At 52.3% G+C, this 27145-nt stretch overlaps 7 protein-coding genes across 7 annotated transcripts; 4 read left to right on the top strand and 3 right to left on the bottom strand.

Moving 5' to 3' along the window:
- Nucleotides 1-812: 812 nt before the first annotated feature.
- Nucleotides 813-1406, top strand: A1O1_07042 (uncharacterized protein; the record flags this gene model as incomplete). The annotated part of the gene is made up of 1 exon (XM_007727915.1): nucleotides 813-1406. One exon carries the CDS (start codon nucleotides 813-815, stop codon nucleotides 1404-1406), a length of 594 nt encoding a protein of 197 aa, XP_007726105.1.
- Nucleotides 1407-1966: 560 nt separating this feature from the next.
- On the top strand, nucleotides 1967-6610 carry A1O1_07041 (uncharacterized protein; the record flags this gene model as incomplete). The annotated part of the gene is made up of 2 exons (XM_007727914.1): nucleotides 1967-2311; nucleotides 2366-6610. The coding sequence occupies 2 exons, from the start codon at nucleotides 1967-1969 to the stop codon at nucleotides 6608-6610; spliced, it is 4590 nt and encodes a 1529-aa protein (XP_007726104.1).
- Nucleotides 6611-7864: 1254 nt separating this feature from the next.
- On the top strand, nucleotides 7865-10981 carry A1O1_07040 (uncharacterized protein; the record flags this gene model as incomplete). The annotated part of the gene is made up of 1 exon (XM_007727913.1): nucleotides 7865-10981. The coding sequence occupies one exon, from the start codon at nucleotides 7865-7867 to the stop codon at nucleotides 10979-10981; it is 3117 nt and encodes a 1038-aa protein (XP_007726103.1).
- A 1090-nt stretch (nucleotides 10982-12071) lies between these two features.
- A1O1_07039 (uncharacterized protein) lies at nucleotides 12072-17678 on the bottom strand (the record flags this gene model as incomplete). Its single annotated transcript, XM_007727912.1, has 1 exon — nucleotides 12072-17678. One exon carries the CDS (start codon nucleotides 17676-17678, stop codon nucleotides 12072-12074), a length of 5607 nt encoding a protein of 1868 aa, XP_007726102.1.
- A 440-nt stretch (nucleotides 17679-18118) lies between these two features.
- Nucleotides 18119-21127, bottom strand: A1O1_07038 (uncharacterized protein; the record flags this gene model as incomplete). The annotated part of the gene is made up of 1 exon (XM_007727911.1): nucleotides 18119-21127. The coding sequence occupies one exon, from the start codon at nucleotides 21125-21127 to the stop codon at nucleotides 18119-18121; it is 3009 nt and encodes a 1002-aa protein (XP_007726101.1).
- A 928-nt stretch (nucleotides 21128-22055) lies between these two features.
- On the top strand, nucleotides 22056-24672 carry A1O1_07037 (uncharacterized protein; the record flags this gene model as incomplete). The annotated part of the gene is made up of 2 exons (XM_007727910.1): nucleotides 22056-23889; nucleotides 23972-24672. 2 exons carry the CDS (start codon nucleotides 22056-22058, stop codon nucleotides 24670-24672), a joined length of 2535 nt encoding a protein of 844 aa, XP_007726100.1.
- Nucleotides 24673-25179: 507 nt separating this feature from the next.
- A1O1_07036 (uncharacterized protein) lies at nucleotides 25180-26940 on the bottom strand (the record flags this gene model as incomplete). Its single annotated transcript, XM_007727909.1, has 2 exons — nucleotides 25180-25832; nucleotides 25956-26940. 2 exons carry the CDS (start codon nucleotides 26938-26940, stop codon nucleotides 25180-25182), a joined length of 1638 nt encoding a protein of 545 aa, XP_007726099.1.
- Nucleotides 26941-27145: the final 205 nt, after the last annotated feature.

Below are 27145 nucleotides of genomic sequence, written 5' to 3'. Positions count from 1 at the left end.
ACTTGGATAAAGGGTCGGCTATGCCTGTACACATTGCTATCATTTAGATGCCCTGGGTAGTCCGTAAGGAAGTAGATACCTAGGTAGATATCTACCTAGGTACTCACGACGGTCTTTGATGTTCTGGTGTTGTTCGCCGAGCCACTTACCACCCCTACATGTATCTGTAGTAGTCAAGATTCCGCAATGAAATCTGAGCCCTCACTGACCACCAACAAGCGAGGAAGATGGCACAGCAGGACTCGTCATGTCAGATGGCGCTATCAAGGATTTCTATCTCGGGGACTGTTGCGAGACGTTGACAGGCACAGCCGGCAGATGGGTTAGTCTTGCGAGAAACCTGTATCAGATAAAGCCAACGGCGGTACTACGTAATCATGACGGGAATCATCACCAATTTTCTAATCTTGCGCCTACTACTAAAATCTTGGATACCTACCTCCTAAAGATACCTACCTGAGGTACTAGGGAGTCTGTCTACAACTTCAAGCTAGCCCTCGACCAGCGATGCCGAAAGTCTTCGGATATTCGTTGGGCGGACCGCTCTCCACTCTCGTTTGGGGTTCCGATGCAGTGCGGCAAGGTTTCCTTCTTCAGGTCAACCTGTTAGAGCCTCTGCTAAGGTCGTAGAAATCCGCCCGTGCCAGTGCACAGGAGATAATCATCAGGGACACATAAACACGGAGCTCGAGTACTGCTGTCAATCTTGGAACGAGAGTGTTTTGTCTACCTCAGCGCATGCATTCGCAGTGTCACGCATGTTACGCATATTCGCCTGCAAATCGCCAAACTGAGAAGGGCGCCCCCTAGACATGGCACCAACATATCACCAAGCTCATTTGAATCATCAAATCCCAAACCTTGAGAGCGCGTTCCAGATAACCTGTTCTCCAGGTACTGACATTTGGGACAAACCCCCTTGCACCCATTCCTTCAATGCACCCATCATATATCAAACCACCACGGTGGGCTCTTTCAGGCGTGCCCAGGTTACGGTATGGGCCAACTGGAAGGACAAGTACGATCAGGGTGGGCTCTGCCTTGTCGTCAAGACAGCCGACACTGTTCGCTGGGTCAAGACGGGGATCGAGTTTTTGGACGGGGAGCCGAACGTGAGCACAGTCGCCAAAGACCACTGGTCGGACTGGAGTCTTAGACCATTGGTCTCGGAGTCAAGCGAGGGTGCAACTGTTGAGATGGAGAATGCAGCTGACGGCAGTCTTTGGGTATGGCTCGTGGACCCCAATGCTCAGAAGTCGCCCTTGAGGGAGGTGACATGGTGGGCAGATCTCGCGAAGGAAACGGAATGCTGGATCGGTGCCTACGCCGCAAAGCCGGCACCGCATGGCGAGAAGGATGATCTCGTGGTCCAATTTGATGAGTTGTCTATCCAGACAAAGCAATGAATCAGTCAGGCAAGCATTATGGAAGACGATGCGGAGGCTACTCGTGCTCGAATGTGTGGAAGATCCTTAGCACGGGAGATGTCGTTGGCATTTGGTTCAAGTTTGTCCAGGAACTCGTTGCATTGGCAGACGTCAGAGCTTGAGGAGAAGCGTGCAGCAGTTCCAGCTCTCGCAAGCGATAGTAGAAAGAATAGCACTCGTTGCAAAAAATGCCTACTCAAGTATATCTCTGCATTGAATGACACAAATGTATCGCTGGTGGGCACGATTGGCAGTGTGGCTTGCTTCGACATGGTAGTAGTGGATCTTATAGTGCACACTGCGAGACGGGCGATTTTTGACGCGTTCGGGACGCGTTTTCGTCGTTGAAGTCCTCCTCAGCCAACAACTTGAACGGTAACTTTAATCAACCCTCCTCTTTTCTGTCCACTTTGCGAAGCCGCCATCATACGTTCACCAGCGCTTCACCAACCTCTGCAGCATTTCATGAGTTCAGTCGTTTCTATCCTCAGCGCCAGCCAATATGCAATGACCATCATGTGGTGAAGTTCCTCCTTACGATGCCTACCCGGCTACGACAGACCGCCACGACGGAGGTCGGGCAGAAAGAGAATGGCTACAATATCCCTGGTCTTCAGTTCGGGGAGACCCTTACCTGGCGCGCTGGGAAACCCATTCCTGTTGCAGAACTCCTTGCCAGACTACAGAAGCTTTCTGCTGAGCTACGGAATTATGATCTTGACGAAGTCGATTCGCGATCGTTCACCACTCTTGCGCAAGACCTTGCCAACCCGAATCTGTTAGGGCATAAAGATAAAGGGGTGCGAGCGTGGACGGTCTCTTGTATTGTGGATGTTCTCAAGATTTGCGCGCCCGATGCGCCATTCCAAGTCGGCCAGCTCAAAGTGAGAATGCGCCCCAGGCTACAGGTGGAGATATACGTCTGACGCTGTTCTTAGGACATCTTTACGGTGACGATCAATTCCATCCTCCCTGCTCTGGCGGATCCGACGAACGCCTACAACGCCCAGCATGTCTACATATTAACTTCTCTCGCCGAGTCGCAAAGTATTCTGTTGGTCACGGACGTACCAAATCATGAGAATCTGATCATCTCCCTGTTCACCACGGCGTTTGATATCGTCTCGGGGTCTGGAAATAATACTTCCGGAGTCGAGGTCTCCAAGAGTGTGGAATACCATTTGAAGAACCTCCTCGCTGCGGTGGTCGATGAAGTGCCTCTGCCCCAAGAGGTCACCGACATCATTATTTCTCAGTTCATGCGGGTTGATGCCAGAAATGCTCAGGATCACATCACAAAGGGTAGAAAGCGAGGAATTCAAGACACCAAGCAGGCTACGTTGCTTCTGAAGGAGTACCCGCCGGCGTATAACATGGCGAAATCCCTTTGCACCACCTGTCCGGAAAAGATGACGGCACAGATTACACACTATTTCGGGACAATCATTGTCGATGCGACAGCTGCAACGACCGCAGCCCCCTTGTCCAAATCCTCGCATCGACGAATGTCGGACCTTGGTGACTCGGACGACGAGCACGAAGGGCTGGCAGATTTGCGGAAAGCTCATCGTCTCTTGCGAGAGTTGTGGAGAGCTTGTCCAGATGTGCTTCTGAACGTCATTCCTCAGGTCGAAGCAGAATTCTCTGCAGACTCACCAGCCTTGCGCCGACTTGCAACGGAGACCATTGGCGACATGACAGCCGGCATAGGCATTGCGGGGCTCCCTCCTTCAAATACTTTAGACCCGGCCGTCTTCCCTTTGCCTTCTCTGGAGGAGGCAGAGCCGGCTCCACAAACCACTAACCCCCTATTGGCGCCTGCTTCGCCGAAACCATTTGCCACCGTGCATGCTTCAGCATATTCGGCATTCTTCGGCCGTCGAAACGACAGAGCCCCAGGTGTTCGTGAAGCGTGGGCCGTAGCTGCCTCTCGGATTCTCTTGACTTCGGCTGGGGCTATTGGACTCAATGACCGAGAATTGCTGGACTTGCTCGCAGGCTTTGCTCAAATGCTCCGAGATCCTGATGAACGCGTTCGCCTGGTCACAATCCAATCTGTCCACGCTTTTAGTTATCATGGCATTTTGAACACGCTTGCTGCGGACGGTGGTCTATCCAAGCCTGGAACGGTGCTCGCGACGATGGTGGAACGAGTCACTGATCGCAAGAATGATGTCAGACAGGAGGCGATAGACCTGCTCGCTCGTATCTGGGGAGTTGCATCAAGAGATGTCGAAAACGGTGTTGAGGTCGTCAAGGCGGCCGTTGGTGACATTCCCGATCGCTTACTCCGCGCCTACTACACCAATGACTTGCATGTCCATGCAGCACTCGACAAGGCTTTGTATGAAAGCTTACTGCCGCTGTCATTTCCTCCAATCAAAGTGCACACATCTCGCACTGAGAGTCAGAAGCCGCGTGCTAAGGACAAGGAGGACAATTCGTCCGAGGGTTCAGCTTCTGATCCAGACGCCATCAGAACGCGCCGGATACTCACATTGGTGCAAAGCCTAGATACGAAGTCCCGCCTGGTCTTCTTCAAATTTCAGACTCGGCAAGTCCAAATGAGTAAAGCCATGACAGTTTTCCTCCAAGCATGTGAGGAGTATAACGGGGGAGTGGTTGAAAATGACCGCGATGAAACGACAATCAAAGACCGACTCACTCGCTATATCGATCACCTCTCCAAGACCTTTCCGGACTCGACGGTCGTTGCAACTGATCTATGGAAGTTTGCAAAGCAGCATAATCGCCGTTGGTACCAGCTGATCAGGTTTGCCATGGGCCCGGAGCACGATTACCGGACGGTCATCAAGGCAATCAAAGAGCTCGGCAAGCGCATTCGTGAGGGCCCGGCCAGTTCGCAGTCTCTTCTCGATACCCTGCAGCCGATCCTGTATCGGTGTGCCTTGATCGTCTATAACCGGAGTCATGTTCCTACAATAATGGAAATATCTCGAAGTGATGAAGCTGGTCTTGGAGAGGTTGCTCATGAAGTCCTCAAAGAGATATCAGCCGGCCACCCGGAAGTTCTCAAATCCCACATCCAGTCACTGTGCAGAGAGCTCGAAGAGAATGCACCCTCCTCCACGAAAGCGGAGGAGCCTGGTATGGCCGAGACGCTGAGAGCATGTGCGGGATTTGCCCGAAAGTATCCTGCAGATGTGCCAGCAGAGCGGAAGTTCCTCACTTCACTGACGCACTTTGCCTTGTTTTCCAAGTCACCTCGGGCCGCAAAACATGCCGTCTCCATAATTCTCCTGATCGCGGACAAGAAGGAGATGTACGCCAAAGATATGCTATCGAAGGCCCTGAAGGATTGCGAACCGGACTCTCCACATTTTCTTGCACGCTTAGCTACGATATCCCAGGTGTGTTTGCTTGCTCCCGCTATTGCAAATCTGCACGCGGACGCGATTCAACTTGTCACTTCAAACGTCCTAGAGAGAAACCGCTCATCTGGCTCTCAAAACGATCCCAACGCCTGGGACGAGCTGCCCGACGACGAAATCCAATCCAAAGAACTGGCTTTGAAGATCCTCGTTAACCGTTGTCGCGCGCAAGACGAGAAGTCTGACGACGACGGATTCGCAAAGTCGGCCAAGGATGCCTTCGACTACCTCATTGCACTAATCAGGAATGAAGGCGAAGTAGCTCCATCAAGAGACACGCCTTCTGCTCAGAAGAATCGTCTGAGGCTAGTTGCTGCGCACTTCATACTCAAGCTATGCAGTCACAAGCGAAAGTGCGAGGAGTTTGTCGACGCTTCCACGTTCATCTCGATAGCTATGATCATGATCAATCCACCCAATCCAGTGCGGACAGGATTCGTCAATGCCCTGAAAAAGTACCTCGGACACAATCGACTCGCTCATCGATGGTTTACCCCTCTCTTCCTCCTCGCCTTTGAACCCGACATCGAACTTCGCACGTCTGTTGTGAATTGGATCAAAGGACGGGTGCAGTTTTTTGCGCGGCAGCAACTGCAGGTTAAATCCGCCGACAAGAAGTTGCACCAAAATGTCATGGAGTCGATTTTCGCTCGTCTCCTGAGCCTCTTGGCTCACCATCCCGACTATCCAAGTCAAGAGAGCGAGGACTTCGACGGGGAGCTGCTAGACTTCTCCAAGTACATCATATTCTACCTGTTCGCGGTCTCCACAGAGGATAATTTGTCCCTCATCTTCCACATCGCACAGCGCGTCAAAGGCGCGAGAGATGGGATCACGGGAACCGAAGAGGCCAGTGAGCGGTTGTACGTGCTTAGTGATCTTTCTCAGGCTGTCATACGGAACTATGCGGACCTCATGCCTGCACATGCAAAGGGGGTCAACCTCCTGCAGACCTGGCCGGGCAACGTGACTTTGCCACGCTCGTTATTCAAGGCTCTACCGAGCCATGAAGCTGCTCAAGAGATTGCCGAGAAAAACTACTTACCAGAAGACGTTGCGACAGGTCTTGAGAAACTGGTTAGGACTTACATCAAGGAATTGAAAGGTGCCAGCCATTCCACCAGGAAGGCTGCAGGTGGGGAGAAGAAGAGAAAGAGTGAGGCTATCGGCTTGGATGATGACGGGGTCGGTGTGGACCGGAAGAAGGTGACCAAAAAGCCCAAGAAATCGACGCTCCCGCTCAGAAAGACCTCGAAACCCAAACAAAGAAGCAGCGAGCCTGCGAGTCCAGAGATGCCGTCTCGAAAGAGTGCGCGCATCTCGAACGCTGTTTCGTACGCCGAGGCCGATAGTGAAGATGACGATGTTGAGATGGCGAAGATGGACGAAATGACGAGCCGTACAGCCTCCGAGCGGAAAAAGAGTGCTAGAATCAAGTCTGATGTTGATGAGGAAGGGGATGAGGGTGACACCCTACAAAGCGAGCTTCATAGCGAGCGAGGTGATGAGACAGATGAGGCAAATGTCTCGGAGGGTTCCGAACATGAAGTTCGTGCGCACGAGGACGATGTGACAGAAAACGGTGGTGTGGGAATCAACGGAGCTGACGTGGAGATGACGGAGGCCGCGGCTTCATCATCACCTTTTAAGGAGCGACCAAATGCTAAAGGGGCTGAGAAGGGCAGAGGCAGAGGACTTAAGACATCCTCTGCAGCGAAACCAACGAGCGCCAAAGAAACGGTCGAGCTGCCAGGACGGCGTACGAGACAGACTCGGAGTACGAGGAGTTGAGCCGGTCGCCGATTAATAGACGCTGTTAATGGTTGACAAAACTGTGCATGAACCTGAGAGCATTAGATGTTTGAACGAAGTCAACGCAGTTACGCCTGACAGGCAATGTATTCAAAGTCCGACGTTCATTGTTTTGTGTGGTGCTCATCGCCTTCTACGTCTCCTGAACTGCTCAGCCTTGTATGACATGGACGAACCTCGGCCGGACCAAAGGTGCTTGGCGGGCGGCACTAGTACAAATTAGGTAACTCTCCAATAGGTAAGGTATAATGCCTGCAAATGTCTCCTAATTTACACTTCAGCCAGCGACCTTCCAGACGCGGTCACCAATCTTCCTGTTGACGGAACTGGGAGCTGGTTACCTTCAGTCGCAGCGAGGACTACAACCCCTTGAATGAGAAGTGGCAGGCAATTCATACTCAAATCATAGGAGATGGGAACAATTAACCAGACATCTAACGACACGCTTTCGCTTTTGCTATCCTGTGAGGAGCCTAGGAGGGGAGCCTGTGATATTGATGATGGACTCGGTCTTGAGTGGCTCCCTCCACCTCGCCCAAATGGCGCTCCAAGAGAATGCGAAGACTATCGTCTCATTCATGGCCATGGCGACGGGATCGTCGTGGATGCTCGATTGCAGTGGATGCAGGATCCGGTCGGCTCGCTTGACTGCTCTAATAACCTGTGGACCACAAGGTCAAGCAGCTTCAACACCACAGGAATGTATTGGGAGGGAACTGTAAGTATTTTACTACATTATCAGCATTGCCGGTTTGGGTTTTCTTCATGGGCGACCTTTCTTGACTGAGGGCCGACAATACAGTCGTGCGCTGTTTTGACCCTATCACAATTTGCTCCTTCCCTGTCCTTCGTGCCATTGTGGCTTGCGTATGAAGTAAGTTGCAAACGCCCACAAGCTCTGACGCACCTTCATACTACATTGGTTGCCCGGATCGAGATCTGTCTCGATTGTTACACTGATCTGTTTGCAGCTTTACTTTTGTCTGTTTGTTGGTCCATAACCACGAAAATGTTCTCTTTGCTGTCATTGACTTCTGCGCGATTGTCGGCCAGTCCTGAGCTCAAACATGGCTTCAACAACCTGCAAACCGACCTCGGTAACAGCTTGATACTATACTACAAACACTTGGAAAACGCACAGTTGTTGATGTCCCTCCTTGCTATTTAGCGGGAAATCTTTTTCTGTCTATGTCTCACTCTTGGTCCCCAATCATCCTCGCAAAGCTCGTGAAAATGAGTCGCTACAATCCCTCCTGGGGCAGGGACAGGGGTCGTGGTAGAGGCTCGGCGCCTGCTGCTACGTCTTCTAGTCTGACACCTACGGCTACTTCATTCTTCCCCCGACAGAATACACAACCTCAAATACCGGACCTCAGTCAACCCATGGCCAGCCTCAACCTTGCTTCAAGTCCGTCTTTGCTTGCAAATTATTTCGAAATCAAACTCGGGAAGTTTCGAGAGCTCTATCGATACGAATTGAGATTTCGAAAGCTCAGCAGAGAAGAGAGCGGCACGACAGCCAACCCAGCCAAGAAGCTACAGACGAAGGGGAAAGGCGAAGGACCTCCAGCACCAAACCCAGCAGGCGATGCTACAATCACTGACGCTGGTATTGGTCGTGCGAAGCAGAGGAGGATTGTATGGCTAGTCATGCAGCACTTACAGCATCTCAATATCGGCAAACCCCTCGCTACAGACTACGGCACCGAGGTTATCAGCACTGACAAGATCAGAGGCGATAAGAACTCGCACACAATAACGATTGAATATTTCGACGAGTATCAACGTGGACCAAGTAATGACTGCGAAGTCTTTGAAGTCACTCTGGAAGGCCCTGCCATTCTCTCCTTGACTCAGCTCATGGAATTTCTCAGCACAAACACTCCCAACGTCAATGCGGCAAACTATCAGAGTAAGGAAGCGACCATCAGAGCTCTCAACACGATCTTCAGCTACAGACCTTACCGAAAATGCTTTGCTAGCCTGACACCCCAGGGGGCCATGCAGGATGCATCCTTAACGACCATCAATGGGAACAAATTCTATGGAATCATGAGAGTCACTGGCGATCAGCCCAATTCCGATACCGGGAAACCTTTGCAGCCCAAACCAAAGGCTGGATTGGATGCTATCGCAGGCTATGCTAGGAGTGTGCGGGCAGTGATCTCACAATGTGGCCAGCTCTATCTCAACATCGACACCGCAACGGCACTGTTCTACCAGCGAACAAGTTCAAACAACCTGCAGGCACTGATCGACGTCTGGAAGACGGGCTACTACCCTCAAGGTTCGTCATGGGATCCATTGATGAGATACTCCCTCATCGACTTTCTGAGAGGCATCCGTGTCAGGACAAATTACCGCGGTGGAAGCGATAACTTGATTGGTAGAGTCACAAATCTCGCCAACACACGCCCACCGAATCAGGTGCCATTCCCAAGAAACTGCCCTATGATCTATCCAGGCTCACAGTCAAACCAAACCGTTGCCAACCACTTTCAAGCTCAGTATCCAGCCTCGGCAGTCAATCAGCGTTCCGAAGACATCGTTGTGGTCCTCGGAGATGGGGCTTTCCAGAAGACCGTCCCAGCATCTTGTCTTGAAGTCATCCCTGGCCAAGTGAATCGAAATGTCACGGAAAAGCCCAAAGCAGGCATCAGAAACCCAATAAGAAACAGAGACATGATCCTACCGGGCGGGCGGGATGTGTTTTTCACTTCCACTGGTGATCAATCAGGTGCCCGCCAGTTTGATTTTGACCTTGCTGCCCAGCTGGTACGAGTGCCAATCGTCAAGCTTGATCATCCAAGTCTCAGGTACCGTCAGCATCGTGATCTTCGAAGTACCCAGACCAATATTCTTCCGGAGAAACGATCTAACCCTGGTGACGTTGCGATGAAATATGGCGCCTGGAATCTCAAGGACAGATCATTTTTCAAACCTGCCAGCAGCTTCAATTGGACTTACATTGAACTCACTCTCACGAATGGCCATGCATGCAGCCGAGACTCAATGACAGCCTTTGGAAATGGCCTAATGGAACAATTAAAGAAGGTGGGCATGACACATGCGCAACTCGTCGGGCTTGATAACCACCAGCGCTCACTGGGGCGAACACAAATTGCAAAAGCGCATGACGAAGCAGGCATTCGGCAGCAACACGAGGCAATCAGGAAGGTCCTCATAGATCTGAAAGCGAGACACAAGCTCCGACTCGTGGTCCTCGTCCTCCCGAGTAATGATGCGGAGCTCTACAGTGCCATTAAACGTGCCGGAGATCAAGATGTTGGCATATCGACCATTTGCCACGTACGGTTTTGGGAAAACTCGAAGAGCAGTAACGTCCCCAGGAGCACGCAGGACTTCCTCGGCAATCTGACCATGAAGGTGAATCTGAAGATGGACTTTTCAGCAGTCAACCAGGCACTCGACGCAAACGCAAAAGCACCGATCCTCACCAACGCCACAATGCTCCTAGGCATCGATGTCACGCACCCAGGCTCGACAGCCATGAAAGGAGCCCCGAGCGTGGCTGCCGTGGTGGGTAGCGTGGACGAGGAATTCGCCCAGTGGCCCGCAAGTCTGCACGTCAACGACGTGCAGAAGGACGGCCAAAAGGAATCCAACGAAAGAGTAGTCCATCTCGCCAAAATGGTCTACGAACGACTCCACGACTACTACAGCCGCAACTCCAAAGTTCCCGACAAGATCATCGTCTACAGGGACGGGCTCTCAGAGGGCCAGTTCGAAATGTGCAAGACGATGGAACTGCCAGCCATCCGAGCGGGAGTGAGCCAGTTGTTGGAACAACTGCGCATGCCGAGTCGGACCAACAACTTCAAGATGCCGCCCATCATCTTGATCTGTGCCGTCAAGCGGCACCACACCCGTCTATTTCCCGTGGACAACGCACAAAATGACAGTCTTCTTATCGGACACGGCGGGATCCCGAGACGGAATAATGCCTCTTACAACCACAATCCCCTCCCAGGTACCCTCGTCAACAGCCACATAACGTACGGAGAGAACAAGGATTTCTTCCTGATCAGCCAGAAGGCCATTCAAGGCACGGCGCGGCCCACGCACTACGTGATCCTCGAGAACGAGACTTCGTTTGACCAAAACCAGATCGCCCGCATGACGCATAATCTGTGCTATCTGTTCGGTCGAGCCACCCGGTCCGTCGGCGTCTGTCCGGCGGCGTACTATGCGGATCTGGCGGCCGATCGGGCTCGATGTTATGTGCGGAACGTCTACAGTCCTGTCAACAGAATCCCGTATGAGGCGGGTCAGCATGCATTCAATCTTCATATTCACGAGGATCTGAAGAAGACTATGTTCTATATCTGAGCAGGTGCATTTGATTTTTGGCTGTCATTTTCGATATCTCGCTGTGGTTTCATCCCTAAGGTGGCGCTTGGTAATGTTTCGTCTTTTGTCCTTTTGTGCCTGTTTCATTTCTGGACCGAGCATGTCGAGCTATGTCGAGTGTGCTGGTTTTCCTCTTGTTATGGTTGGGATTGGACCTCTCAGCTCGGATGCGTGTTTGAATTTTTGGCGGTTGAATATCGACCGGCACTATGGAACGAGACGCGTGCAGACTAGAATGCAGAGGCGTCAAGATGAGAAGGGGGAAGGTAGGAAAAGAGAGTGCTTGGGACGAAGTCTAGTTTTTCTTTCTATTTGGGTATTGGTCTCGGTTTGTATTCGGGCGACAGTTAGATGATAACATGTATGCAGTATGCTTTTTGCCTGAACTCGGTCTTTGTACTTGACGGCGTGGAATCGTATCATGATTATCTTGCAAGGTCAGTAACAACATGAATGAAAGAAAACAAAAGGAAAACAAAGCCAGGTTGATAATCAAATCGCGGTCATGTTTATCGTTCACAATGGAGAGCTGCCGAGTGGATATTACTGAGTAGTCTGTCTTATGTCTATTCATGTGATAACTCCAAAAGTATATTCAGTCTTGTATACTCCGTAGCATCGCCACACTGCCTATATTCCTGATAATCCTCGACTATACCTACCAAATAGGATCACCATAGATAATATATGGCATTGTAACTGTGTACAGTTGTGGATACTGCAAACTGTAACTGCAGATTGAAAGTCTGGGATGGGAAGCCAAAAGTCAAGCAAAGCATGGATGGTCCATGGAGAGGAAGATGTCTTTAAGGAGCGAGAAACTCGAAGATGTGTTGACAGATGCTCTCTCTTGTAATTCTAAATAGTGCACATTGATGAAATCGAGGAAAGCGTCTTATCCGTCTGTCTGTCACCAGCCTGAAGACCCAAGAGTCGATATGAAAAGAGATGAACAGTCTAAAGAGTATTCATTATGACAACGGTGCTGGTCAACTACTGATGTCAAGCCGAACGCCCATAAGTACAAACCCATTCAGATCTCAACCGGAACCTAACTTGGATGGCACATCTACACCTCAAAAACATCCTCGCCAACCATTTCCCGCACCAACCTCACCCACTTCCTTACATCGTTCTCCACTTCCTCATCATCGTCCTCCAGACTCTCATTGACATAGACCATGGTCTCACCACTGCCGCCGACGCCTTCCGTACTCGTCCCGACGACGACATTGTTGACCCACTCCTCGCCGACGTCTTCGGCCTGCGTGAGCGCGAGATGCGTCCGGATCGCAGCCAACCGGACCCCGGCCGACGGGTTGTGACGCAACTGACACAGTCCGTGGTTCAGGGCGTGGTGGTGCGCAGGGGTGTCGACGGTGGCAGTCGCAAGAGCCACAATGGTCGGAATGACATGACTGAACACAGCCAGACGTATTGGTTTCATCTTGGATGACTTCGAGGACGATGCCAGTGTGAGTTGCGATATGAGCAGGGAAGATAGGGGTGAGAAATGAGACGGTGCAGCGAAGAAGGTGTCTGCGTCGTGGAGCATGGCTGTTGAGAGGAGTGATAGGGTCGATTTGTATAGGGTGAGTGTTTCGTCTGGGATGGTAGTAGTAGTAGGAGTACTACCAGTTCCAGCCCCAGACCCATTACCAGACCCAGTTCGATGACCAGGTTTGTTGGACTCAACCATGCGTCGGAGGACTTCGTTGGCAGCATCGAGAATGTAACTGGCGTACGAGGTTACGATGCTCTTGAGTGTGGCGAAGAAATGGCGGCCCAGGTTGAACAGACTTGTCTGTCGTGCGGTCTTTGCTGCGTCGGTGTACTCTACCCCAGAAGCGGCCAGGTCGGGTGCTTTCAGTGCCCAGTCGACCCAGGTCTCGAATAGAGGACGGAACGCCGAGTCGTTCAGCTTGTAGATGAAGGTGATGCTGACGGCGTGCAATTTTGATTCGATGGCGTCGATGTCCTCGAGAGACATCTTGGTTTCTGGACCAGAAGTGCCGCTTGGCAAAGTCAAAGACAGATGGCGCAGATCCAAAATCTGTAGCATGAATGTGGATATGGTCTCTGCCGCACGCACGACGTTGGATTTGGAATTGTGCTCGATGGCCTGGGACAGGAGATCCAAGTATTCGGTGACAGCTCTGACGTCGACGTCGTTGTTGGCTGACACGGCTTTCCACGCCTCAGTCAGACTCGTCGCGATTGTGTTCAAGTCGACTTTCTGAGCGAGGAGGGTCAGAGTCTCCATTCGGGACTCCTTGGACGAAGCATCCATGTCGGCTAGACACGAGTAGTATGAAAGCCCTAAGATCTCTATCACGTTCTCGTCCGAGACCATGAATGGCACGTGGGACAGGAAGGACGAAATCAGCGTGAAACTTGCGTTATGCAGTTCTTCGTTCCTGCTGTCTTCTCCAAGACTCTGCTTCAGAAGACCAAGGACTTTAGGCATCGCTTGAGGCACGATCGGGACCGCCGCTTCCTTGAGGACTTCCATCATGGATGCCACGCAGAGCAATGACATGATTTGTGTCCTTGAATCTTTGGAACTCAAGCCATGATCTCCGCCGATCAGGGTTGTTGAGGCCGACAATATTGTTTCTGGGCTCTTGCGTCCATATACCTCCACGATCCGGTCTAGGGCAGCGATGGCCGCCTGTCGGAATGTTTCATCTGAGGTTGTCCGGATGATGGACTCGACTGTCGGTAGGAAGTTCATGGCTTCGGTCTGAGTCTTGCTGTCTTTGGCGGGATTATGCTGGAATTGGGCGGCCAGAATCCTTAGTGCGAGAGGAGGCAGCTCCTGATCCTCCACATGCTCCATCTCTCCGAGAAGGGTCGGCATGATACGCAGGAGCTCGGCAAGCGAAGGCAGTCCGAGCAGTGCAGTAAGACATTTCCTTGTGGAGGAAGCCAGAGATGATTGATGGCCCCTCTGGTTCTTGAGCATGACCAGCACATCCTGCAAGCAGATCTTGTATTCCGCCCAGAACGCTTCGGCATCAGTTTCATCGACCTTCCGAAGTTTCTTCACTTGTGCTTTCAACCCCTTCGTCTCAAGTAACTTGGACGCCGTCTCGAGCAGAACCACAGCAGCATGTTCTTTCTTGTCGGCTTTGGTCGATTTGGTAATATCCAGGAGCGGCTCTGCATTGTGGGGACGGTTGCTGAAGATGTCTCGGGTCAGCGCAAGGATCTTTCGATGCGTCAAGAGCTGAGACGTCGCAGGTAGGCCTGCAGTCAGGACTGACAAGAAGGACGACGTATCCTCTTGAGGCCTTCTGGTTGCGAGTAAAGCAATGATTGCAAAGGCAAAATCATTGGCTCCAAGCCGGTCCAACAGTCTCGTGTAGAACGCAACCCGTCGATGTTGTGGGATATGATCGAAAGCGGTGACGAAACTCGATAGTAGACTGGACGTGGCGTGGACTAGATTGTTGGCATCTTGCCTTTTGAGGGTGCCTACCAGAGGAGGAATGATTTGGTCGATTGCTTGATTGATAACATAGACCGACCGCTCATCATCCCTTGACAGAATACCGGTGCCCATGAATGTGAAGATAGGCATGACGGTGTGCAAGATGCGATCTGGGGCTATCGAGGCCAGAGAGGCCAACAGCAGCAGAGCCGTGGCCTGGACTTGTGGATTCTCCGTTGATCGAACACAATCGGTAACGAGATCAGCACGAATACTCGACATGTCGATGTTGGGTTTCCGTGCTTCTCGTGCCTTGTCGACAATGGCCAAAATGCTACCCAGACACAGGGTGAGTAGATAAGGAGATTCGGCCGTGCTTTTCTCCTTAAGTCTTCTCAGGTTGATCAGCATTTCAAACAGACTCCCCAGCAGCTGAGGGTGTGTCTCTGGTTTTGAATCTTCGACCAGCTCGAGCGCCAGAGACAATCTGGAATCGGCAACGTCCAATTGAACAACCATGTCTTCCGGTATGCTTTCGCGACCGTGGCTGACCCTCCGTCGTTTCTTCGGTGGTACCTCAATTTGCATCTGAGCAAGTCCAGAGCATGCGTGGTCGAGTAAGGTGGCAAGAACATCAGTCGCGAGGGTAGCAGAACGCAGGACTTGCTGGCTTCCGGCTGCGATAGCCTCATTATCGGAGAAAGACATATCGAAAAGCATTGTCGCTGCTGTAATCTGGGAGTCATGTCGTATGTCTTTCCAGATCGTGGCAATCCGCTCAAAAATGGCCCTGACGAGGTCAGGTCTGAGAGTCGATTTCTCTCGGTCAAGAGTCTCGAGAACGTGTTGGACTCCTTCCTTGTCATGGGCATTGATCAGCCGCACTAACGTCGAATCTATCTGCGCCACACTGAAACCTTCCGAAGCCGCAGAAGAAGCGGCGTCGTCTTCCCCTAGCGATGCCCATTGTCGGAGAAGCGGTTGGAGCACTTTACTTGTGCTGGTACTGCCGACTTTCGGAACCCCAATGAGGAGGTCCACAACGCCTGATTGCACCTTGAGCAGAGGGTTACCCAAGGCACAGCCGGTCAACAGCTCGAAGAGATCTTGCTTCAATGATTTCTTCAACTCGACATTGACCACCTTTGAGCCGACCGAGGAGGAGCGTGACTGACTGTCAATAGCATTCTCCAAGACCCTGCGGATGTGAGAGGCATCGAGGATACATTCTTCCAAGTGAGGCAGAAATATTTGTGTAAGGAGCTTTTTGGCTTGAGACGAAGGCACTCGCTTGACGTTCGTCATCGCCACAGCGTCATATAGCGTGTCCTGGTCCTTCTCATGGTCGTTGCCTCCATCAAGACTTTTGTCAATGCATTTCTGAACAGTAAGGAGGCAAGCAGATGCAGCTCGCCGTATCGACTGGGCGGGCTCGGCGAGTAAAAGAGCCAAGTATGGTATGAGTAACTGAGTGTCTTGTCGAGACCCTCGTTCGAGAAGTTTGGACAGGAAATGTAGAGCTGCGGAGCGTTGTGAGTAGGAACTGGCGCTACAAGCAAGTCTCAATAGAAAACTCGTAAGGAGATCGGAAGGCTTGTCGATTTGCTGTCGCCAGACTGTCAGTCCCTCAAATTTCTTCATGGCAGACTCTTTCCTGTAACAGAGCCCAAAAACCTGAAGGAGCTGATCGAACAATGGATCGCGCTTGTGGGTCAGGAATGACGATTCGGTAGGTTCGCTGGGCAGAGCAGCCAACATAGAGTCAATGGAATCATCATCAGACTCTGATAGACCTCCAACCTTGTCAATATCCATCGGAGCCGGCTCGAGAAGTTTTGGGCCTTCCACCGCCTCAATAGTTCCCTCAATGAGAGACTCGACATCCGCCGATGCCATGCCAGCCAGGGTCACTGCATGGGATAAAGCGGAAGAAAAGGTAGGCGTGTCGTTCAGTCTCTGTAGGATTCGAATTATTCTTTCTCTGATTGCAGACTCCAATGGTCTTGCTGCAGTGGCTTTCGGCAGTCTCCGCAGCAGGGCGGCGAGGCAGCGTGATGTAGTTGCTGGTTCCACGAGCTTGGGACTCATATCGAATAACATCTCCACGAAAGCGAACCTAGATGATATATTGGACTCTTTCAGACCCGCGAGCGCCGAATTGACCAGTGATTCGCAGAATCCATCTACAGGCACCTTCCCCCGAAGCTCAAGCAAGTGGGCGTCCAGATGGCGTATTTTCAACAAGACCTCGAGCACGTCTCTAGTGACTTTGCGTTCGCTTTTTTTCGAGTCCAAAACGCACAGACAGGCCAGGGCTGTGGGTGTGTCAATGGCGCTGTTCGTGAGGAAAGGCGCAACGTCCCTGGTGATTGAGTCTATCACACGATCTTCAAGGTCCGAGTTGCTTGCCAGCACAAGCGCAATCGTGAAGCATGTGAGAGTCATTTCGTGACAGTCATGGATCTCAAGACCTTCGCTCAGAACAGGTAGAATCTTCAAGAGAGCATCTTCCAACCGTTGCCTCTGGACCTCTTTTCTCCCGCTCTTGACTTGGTTCAACCTGCCACTGATGGCTTCGATGACGACGCTGCCCCAGAAGCGCATAAGTTGAGGGTGATCCGCTCCATCTTGACAGACGCGAATAGTATGGTTGTTCAGGAACGAGAAAAATGCATCATTGTGGACGGCGGTATACACAACTGCATGTCGGGGTACATTGGCCGCGATCTTGTGATATGGCCCGAGGAACTTCCACTCGTTGGTGATCTTGTTTGCGGGAATGATACTCAAAACATTTCGAAAGACAGGTGCCTCGTGGTAGGGAAGAAATGTCGCAAGAAGAGCGCCGGTGTCGTAGACATGGACTCGGAATCTCCTGACCAGCCACTCCACAGCCCTGATTCCTGGACGCAGCAGGACTTTGGATCCGAGCAGTGACAAACAGCGCTCGAGAACAAGCCCCAGAGCCTCATTCTGTGACTTGCTCATCTGCTCCCTGTCCTGATCTTTGGACTGCGGACTGTAGAGATTGTGTTCGAATTCGCGAAGCCTGGTGTCCAACAAACACAGCTCTTGAAACCCTTCCACGCATATTTGGTATATTGTCTCCCAGTCCTGTTTGACAGCGATCACTCGGTCGAAAATGAGGGATTCGGCATGTGCCTCTCGACGGGCACGCAAGTCTAATTCATTGGTAGAGTTTGCAGCGATCGTGCGCAACTGCGCGGCGAAGGCAGAGGTCATGGCAGCCGTGGATGCTGCGAAGGGGAGGATTATAAGTTCATCAATTGCGAGAGGATACGTCCCGCGCCATGTGAAATGTCTGACCAGGAGGTTGTGAACGTTGCCAGTCGCCGGATGTTGCAAGAACTCGCCTCGTATGAATGTCGCAGTTCAAGTTGCCGACAACAGAAAGTTCCCGCCGCCGAAAAAAGTTTTGGAGCCGGGAGGAAAGTTGCCCGGAGTTTATCTCGGACATAACTAGCGCCAAGTCTCGAGTCATGTATCGGACATGAATCAAGGCATATGAATCGGGTGTCGACAGCCTTGCACCAGCAACTACACAGTAGAGGTATACAGAGCATAGTACATAGTACATAGCAGTAGTCGTCAATAAGTGGTGGTCGACCAGTTGTGGAAGAGCGTGTTCGATGATATACTCCGTGTAAATTATATGGATGGTATTAGAATTGCTCTGATAAATCCACGTGGAGCCTCAGGCCCCGATCTTGCATGCTTTCGTAGACCTGCTTGAGGCCCTGATGGCCCAGGCTGTTCCTAAGAGTCTGCTGAGTAAATGCCAGCATGTACAGCTCTTTGGACCAAGGACATGCCCGCAACGAAGAATAGAACACATCTGTCACCATCTGGAGACCGTGACGCTTCTTGGCTTCGGCGGCTGTCATTCTTTGTCCGATGTCGCTCTTTTCGCCCGAAACAACAGAAAGTTCCCACATCATGTATGCCTTCCAGACGAACACACAATGATAACCCACCTCCGACTGGTCAGTGGCTCTTCTGAAAGCAGAGCGGATGCTGTGGTTCGTACTTCCCGCATAAGAAGGTCTGCCCAGCTCCGTTGAGAGACCGAAGATGCAGGGTATGACACTGTCAGTTACCCGGTGATTTCGCTGCGTGGCTTGAGCGCGAGAGTCGGCCTGGCGCAACCTGTCGAAAAGCCCGGACTTTTGGGCATAGTGGTGTTGCAACATTAGAAGAAAACTATTGTCAGGGAACGCTCGAACCGACTCAGTCAATACCAGGCAGAACTCTTTGGGCTTATAAGGCTTGCCAAACGTTGTTGCATGAGAGTGGAGGAGACGGGCCCGGTTCTCATGAATTGCTTCTACCCCAGCAGTATCCCAGGCCCCTCTTCCCACAATCGCTTCCAAGCAGTGCTCATATATTTCCAAGGCAGCCTCTGGACTCAACCCTCGAGTGAGGTACCGTTGAAGGGCCAAGACATCGACCAGGTCTGGGAGCAGCCGGGTATCAAGCTTGGAGAGGAGTGATTCGAATTGATTTTGGAGGTATTGTTCAGTCTTGATCCGTATGGCAATTGACTGTGCATGGTCGCCCGGTACAACGGTTTGTAACTTGCTTACGTCAACTTGCCTGTCCGTCAACATACCCAACAATACCTCTGCCTCATGATACCTGTTGCGAGTCATGTACGAGTATACCCAAGCACGCCAGAGGGGAGAGACTGCGTTCTCAGCGTCTGGTCCAAGAGAGGCACGCATGGATGTTGCGGTGGACCACACCCGCTCCGCAGCTTCGAAGTTGCCTAGTCGATACTCGAGAACGGCATATGTGTTGTAAAGAGGGAGACTATCAGGATTTTGCTTGAGGAACACTTTGGCCTGCTTTTTGGCAGATTTCAGGTCCAGACAAGCTTCCATAGCAATGGCGTAGCCAGCAAGTGACTCGTCACACCCTCCACGACGCGGACTTGTGGACGCTTGCAGAAGAAACCGGCGTACAAAGTCAAGATGCAATTCTGCTAGTGTTCGTGGGCGTGACAAGTCACCAAGAGGGGACGAGGAGTTGCCTCCAGAGAAAGATTCTCGCATATGGAATTGATCCCCATGCCGCTCGATAGACATTCGCCAGTCCGGTACAGAGTAAGAGTGGTCGTAAACAAATGGATCTCCCTTCCAATTGCGAGTCTCTGGAAGTGTAGAGAGCGCAGGAAGACCGGCAAAGAGCAAAAAGGCGTCTTGAAGCATCCTCAAGCCTTCTTGGGTACCGGGCGTGAACAGAAAGTCCTTGATGTCTGCAAAGAGAAGAACTCGATACGGATCTGCTTCACTCACGTCATCCAAAGAACGGGCTGGCAATCCTGCACAACGGCCCAGATCATTTTCAGCTGCTCCCCAGGCGGCAAAATCGAGTGTAGGCGTATGAGGGTTCTGTTTGTCGGACTTTGCATCAAGTTCTGCACTCGTCATGGAGCTCCAGCCAGTAGCCCCTTCTTCGCCAATTCGTGCGACCTCACTCGCCCAGAACTGGTGAAAAGATTCAAGGGGTTCCTCCGACGTTGAATTCTGGGGACGAAATAGATTGTACTCGAAAAGAGCTTGCCAGATTCCGACGGCCTGTTCGGTGAAGCCGGACTGCCATAGGTACAGGGTACAGCGCAGAAGAAGGTAGATACAGTGTGAATCTCTTCTGCGTTCTACCTCCACATCCTGGAAATTCTTGAGACATGTCTTGTATATCCCCAGACAGGTTTCGAATGTAAACCTGACTTGGTTGCTCTGCATGAAATTCAGGTATAGAATCCAAAGATCAAAGGAGGAGTCCTTGTTGAGGAAAGTTCGCCACTGAGAAGCCTGTTTTTCCGCGTCCCAGATCTTGCTCCCTTCTTGCATCATACCCAGGATGAGGGTCTGGCGGCCTTCAGGATCTTTTACGTGGGATAGCGCTTGCTCGTAGAGGGACAATCTCAGGTCGATGAGGCTTCGACCTGATGTCATGCCGAGACCTCGAGAGCCGTGTTCATAGCCAAAAGATGTCTGCTGATAGTCAATGAAAGCGAGCCAGACTCTGAAATCCTGCGGGGTTTCTACGGTGGCTCTCGAGAGCTCCATGTGCCGTTGATGGACAGGGTCTTTTTTGAACGTTTCGAAAGGATCTTCTGTTTCTGAAGTGTTTTCAGGATCCAAGCTCGTGGAGGATTCTCCCTCTGACTCTGAGAGACCTTCGTCAAGCCGCGTGCCAGTCCTCTTCCTTTTCCTTGAGTGTCCGTGCTCGAATCTCAGGAAGCCCTTTTGTAGATCATCCAGATTGTTCGCGGCTGGAATAGGTCTGACAGTCGCTGAATCGTCGTTGACCATATTTGAGAGAAGAGACTGCCTCCGTGTCCTTCGCGTTGAATCAAGCTCCACGTTTTCCACTTCATACCGCGTTTCCGTCCGCCGAGTAATGCGATACTTTGGACCGAGACCCAGGACAGCACCACCTCCACAGGCTCGGTATCGCGGAACAGCATAGCGATCTAATGACCCATAAGCTAGATTTTGGCGGTCTCCTTTGCGGTCTTCGACAAACAGAGACGTCGCGTCACGTCGATGTGCATCTGGACCAGGCTTATGGGGTTGACTCGACCATTGCGGCGTATTGGTAGCGGACGGAAGATGATGTGGCGTCTTTCGCCGGGCCCCGGGACTATCGTGCTTGAATGAGCGCATTTCGAGACATTTGACCTACCAACGGCACGCGCCAACTTTCAATGAGATGCTGGAAATGATTGCCTGAACGGACAGAAAAGGCATAGTGTTAACAAACGATGAAACCGCGGCTTACAGTCATCCATTAACCGGTTTGCTGCGATACGGACGTCGTTGATGTCGAATTCGAATGACGCGAGAGCGAACATGGGATTCGAGCTTCAAGGCTGAAGTTCAACTTGAAGTGGAACTGATGCCAAGAGGCAGTTCACGGTCACGTGCAGCGCAGATACAATTCCTTCTCCGCGGGCCATTGCAGTGGCGCCACCCACCCATGGCCCCCGTGGCACCCACAGAGGGGTTAAGGATTTGATGTACAAAGCCCTGTAGTTACCTGACGATGAGAACGCTGCTGAGAGACAATACAAGTAAGACAACTTTAGCTTTGCAGTCAGTGTCATCACCCTCAGTTGTGTCAAGAGGCCTAGGGAGTGCCGATACTCAAAACTGGCTTATGGGCATGGGGTGCCTGCTCTTATAAAACGGTTGCCCAAAAGGACTCTCCAGGTGACCCCCCTTTGGGCTCCTCTAGCCTCCTCTAGGCTATCTTACGGCCCAACGCCACCCAACGCCGACCACTATGTGCCGCCCACGATTACTTTAGGGGAGATCATTGGGTAAAGCCCTTCCCCGTCCCCTTCGGATACCTCCCCCCGAAGTGGTGCGTGGGGGATTCCGCAGCCGCAGCCGCAGCCGCAGTTGGTCCTAAGATCCTGCGATCTTCAAGACTAATAAATCGAAAAATCAGATTCGATATGCACATCTTGCGCGCCTCCCATCCGGGGCACCTTTCTTGGGTTTCACGGTACTTGCCACTAGCTCTGAATGCTGCCATTCCTTCTCAGCCCGACGAACATTTTGCGTCCCTCATTACCGCCGTTCCCATTCGATGGATACTCCTCCTATGAAACGGTCGTCTCCCTCCGTTGAGCGTGGCCCTCCCTCGAAACGGATCAAGACCCTCCCCGAAGAGCCTGCGCAATACAGCGATGCTGTGCGCAAAAAGCTCGCCGCCACCTCCCGGACGGGGCAGGCCTGCGATCGATGTAAAGAAAGAAAGATGAAATGCGACACAGACCCTATGGCTTGCCAACCCTGTCGACAAAAGGGCCTCCGCTGCTACACCACCGACCGTGTCACTGGACAAGCCAGGGAAAGAGGCGAGATCAATCGCGCGGAGAACGAGCTACTTTTCTTGAGAGAGCAGTTGGTTGCATACCAGCATCGATACGGGCCTTTGCAGCGAGTCGATGTGAAAGATGCCGTGCCCGTGACGCCAAAGGAGTCTCCTCCTGTTGTCACGCCACATCCTACAGCGTCTGTCCCTGATGCACGCTATGTCGGTTGGCCGGCGCCAGATCACTCGGAACCACTGCGCTCTGGTCCCGTCAAGGGTTCGATGGTCGACATCATGGACGGGACCATTGATATAGCGGACTGGGAATGTGAAATGATGAGGGAATACCCGCCAACCACGAGAAACAGGTTCAATCTTTCCAGGACATCCATCACCAACACAATCGCCGGATACCAACGGGTAGAAGACCCGAAATTACCTCTCAGAGAAGAAGCCGTGCGTGATGCCAATCATTTTCTCGTGATCATGTCGCAATATGTCCCAATCGTCCATCGACCCAGTTTCTTGGAACTGGTACAAAAATTCTACGACCAGCCGACCCTGACGACGACGGCCGAGCGGGTGCAGGTGGTCATGGTGTTTGCCATCATTGCCCACCAGACGGCGGTGCGAAATCATTATCATTCGGCTGAGAAATTCGAGGACTCGCATCGTTATTTACACTACGCCTTAGGGTCATACCGGGAGTTATGGCACGACCGGTCACTTGCTTCGATGCAAGCCATGGCGTTGATCATCTTGCATTTCCGCAATCTTCCAAAGCCCGGTGTATCGTGGACATACAGCCACAAAGTCCTCGTGCGGGCCATTGAACTGGAATACCACCGGGATCCTGACAAGATCCGCCTTCCCGAGGGCGAGAGAGACGCGCTTTCAAAGGAACTCCGAAAGAGGGTGTTCCACTCCATTTTGGGTATTTGTGTGACCACCGGCTGCAGGGTGGGTTTGCCGGCGCCATGGCAGTTCCAGCATATCGACCTTCCTCTTCCCAAACCGCTCAAGGACTCGGAATTGTCCAAGGAAGGCATTGCTTCGCGGCTGTCAGGTCATTGCGATTTCTGGCCTTGTATTCACCTTGCGAAGCTTCTTCCGTTGCTCACAGAGCTTCATAATAACATAATCTCTGTGAGGAAGCCTGCGGCAGATTACCTGCGCACCGTGAGCGCCCTAAACGCGAAGATCATTGCGTGGAGGCAAGACTGGGATGAGTCGATCAAAGGTGAAAACAAGCATGTCAATTTGACCGTGGCCACTCATCTCATGGAGACATGGGCAGCAGAATACCAGCTGAACCTCCATCACCCAGTCTGTTGCACGAGCGACGATCCTGAAGTGATGGACCGGCACCTGGACATATGCCACAAGTCGGCCAAGCGGCTCTTACAGACCTTCCACATCCTCTCAAGCAAGTACAAGGGCGTGGACTTTACATGGCACTCGACCTTGGCCTATGCCACCGGCTTCGGCATTACACTGCATGTCTACAGGCAGCGGAAGACGTTGCTGACCATGGAACAATTCGAGGCCATGAGGAACGAGCTGAAAGGTTGGATCTCCCTCATGGCCTATGCGGATTTAGTATTGAGTAAGTCAAAACTGGTCGAGTCTCTGGATAAATGACCGACGGGGGCAAAAAAGGAGAAACTCCAACTGACACTGTCTCACAGGGACCGGCAACCATCTGCAGCGACTGTTCCAGCCTCGCGTCCAAGCTCTTGAGGAAGAATACCGAAGACTCATGGTCGATGCGGCTCCCAAACCTCCGAACAGTTTACATCCACAAACCTTCGTTCCTATCAACGGATCCGGCATTTCACTGCAACAGCACAAGATCGAACCGTCCAACCATAAACCGAGTCTGGATGTCACGAATTCGCATTCGCATTCGCGGCATGAGAAGACCCTCCCTCAGCCCATCTTCATGCACGCCCAGGTTCGGACGCAAAGTCAGCCACAGTCCCCGTCCACCCCTCACCCGCCACAGCAGCAATGGCCTCTGTCGCTTCCATTCCTACCACAGCCGCAACAAATGAACCCAGGACAACATCAAGGACGGACAACACCAGTAGCAGCAGTAAATCCTATAACGCCAATCTATCCCGCCTTCGCCATCTCCCCTGCGAATGGACTGGCCACGCTCGCTTCTCCGGTTCAGTCGATTCCGACGTCCTTGGCCTCGCTGCTCAACAATTCAGGTAGCATGTACGTCAGCTACCCAACACCGTCGCAGACTCAAAATGGACTTGGCCTCGGAAGCGGCGGCGGCGGTGACGATCCAATGATGAATTTCTCGCCAGGCCATTACTTCGATGGTCCGGGTCCTACGGGCTGGCCGCTGATTACGATGCCGCCTGGCCCGCAATCATAGCTTCTCCTTTCAATAAGCTATGATTTGGACCCTGCAAGTCCAAAAAGCTTTTTGTGAAGCTGTTCAGTTATTTGCCGTTAACTACAAGATCGATTCCGCGCATGGTGTATATGTTGCTGGCATGGGTGTTTGGATGTCCAGGTACGGTCCCAATGCTTGATGATGGGAGTCGAAAAGCGCAGGAGTTTCTGGTGGTGCATATAATATACGCCTACGCTTATATTTGAGCACTGTCTGATCATTGAGACCACCGACCCGTGTTTGCGTATCATGTATAGGGTATCCAGCCTTCTTTGGGATGCAACGGTGGTAGGTCGGTCGGTACATACATATGGGATTGAGGGCTGTCCCTGACGGGGCGGAGACCCCGTCCAAAGAACACAAATCTTAGTCTACCATCTGATCATGTTCCCATGCCTGAGATCCTCGCAGTTGATGTATATTCGACTTCTATCGAAGCTCCGGCACTCGTCTCGTGGTGATGTCTCGCAAAAGACTCTTTTCCTTTCAACCCAACACGTTCTTGACCACCTGGGCAAACGTGGTATTCAGACCACTGCCATCGATCACTTGCCCAGTGACTTCCTGATACGCGCCATCCCAGAAGATGGCGCCGGCCAAATTCGGCAACGCCAGGGTCTTGACGCGCTGCAGGATCCCCTTGTACGTGGCGACGTCGACGAAGCCGCTGCCTGCGCCGGGGAAGGCCGGGGTGCCGATCAGCAGACGCGGCGCGGTGATTCCGTTGTGGGTATTGACGAAGCTGGATGAGGGGCCGGTAAGTGGTTGGCGTTTGGGCCGGATGCGCATGCTGTGTTCTCTCACGTCCGTGAGGTCTCGGGAACCCGGGGGGTGAGTTCCTGAGCCGGTGGGCGTGACCGTGGCCCCGTCCAGGGCGAGTAAGTCGTCCGACCAGGCCTGGAGTGACGTGAAGAATCCTTGATCTGTGCTGCTCAATTGGCAGGATGGGTTGTTGTAGAACTGGACGCTGAAGAAGTCGATGTAGTTCAGCAGCTGGGGCACGGGGATCGATGCATCGGGTCTTGGGCATTGTGGTGCCGCGGACAGGTAGTATGGTTTCGAAGAGTCACTGGCGAAGAGCTGGCGGAGCGTTGAAGCTAATATTGGCAGAAGGGATGAGTCGGATGGAGTTTCGTTGTCTGGAACAGAATCTGGGTCAGTAAACTCTGGTCACACCCTGACGCAATGAACAATGCAACAGATATAAGGGGTGAAGCAGTGATGCTAGTTCTTCTTCTGCCACCGCTAGCTTCTGGGCTTACCGATATCTATACCGTCCAGAACGACGTTCCCGTAGGGTCGGAGAGGTTGCGAATTGGGATCAGAGCCTCCCAGGAACAGATTCCAGAGCATATGTGCGGCCTCGACGGCCCTGCTTTCGTCCGCCATGCTCAGATAACCATAGTATCCGCCGAGGCTGAGCAGGACTTTCTTGCCCTTGTTCTGACACCTAGCAACCTTGTTGGCGAAACCATCTCCCACACAATCCAGCAGTTTGGTGGCTCCGGCGGCTTGTTGTGCAGCGTTGGGTGCCCAGCAATTCGATGCCATGTTCATGGCAGGGTATCCTCCACCACTGAAGAGCGCGGTGACGAAGGCAATGATGACCATATCGACAGAGTCGTCCTCGCAGATTCGGTCTAGGGAAATCACTGGAGTCAGATCCGTCTGCGAATAGTAAACGACGTTGAGATCTGATGCTTGCGGGTTGAAGGTGGAAGTCGCCATTGGTGACGAGGCCGTGGAGGATGATACTGCCCGCGTCTGGGAGGTTGTGCCGCCGGTTTTCGTTGTCACAGCGCCGTGGCTAGCTGAGGATGCTGTAGAAGGGGCCTGTGTTGTCCAGAGTGTGATAGGGAGAATGGCCGACCGCGATGTCTCTGGCCTAAGGTGCGACGCGTCGATGTCAAAGTGCGAGGCTAGCAACTGGATCAACTCTTCCAGTGAGCTCCCAAGGCTCGACACAAGCTGCGACAACTGGTCTGAGAAATCTTCTGCCGATGATGGCCGCTGGGATGGCGCCAATGGTCGCCAATAACTCGACCGGCCGAACTTGACCCCAGCATCTCTCCGGCCAAGCTTCGAGCCTGAGTCGGCGAGATAATCTTCATGAGAAGCGCGTATGGCGTCAAGGAGATCTTGCATTGAAGTGGCAATGTCCTCCCACTTCTTATCTTGCGCAAAGCCCGATGCAATGCATAATGCTGCCACTAAAAAGCCGAACAATAGTCGACGTAGCGCAGCCATTGTGGACGACATAAAAGACAAGATCAACGACGCAAAGGCACTGAAGTTGCCTCAATACACATGGTCTGACTTATACCTGGGCCGCAACATGGCTGGTCATTCCTCGATAGTACCAGGCCAGCATGCCTGAAACCATGAGTCCGAGGGGGGAATTCGATACACGGCGTCACCCTTACGGTCTGGCCAGTGCGCGGTTGCATTCCAG

This window comes from Capronia coronata, assembly GCF_000585585.1.
Source record: "Capronia coronata CBS 617.96 chromosome Unknown acBCG-supercont1.6, whole genome shotgun sequence".
NCBI lineage: Eukaryota > Fungi > Ascomycota > Eurotiomycetes > Chaetothyriales > Herpotrichiellaceae > Capronia > Capronia coronata.
The sequence above is the reverse complement of the archived record's forward strand: the minus strand, read 5'-3'. Positions and strand labels throughout refer to the sequence as shown.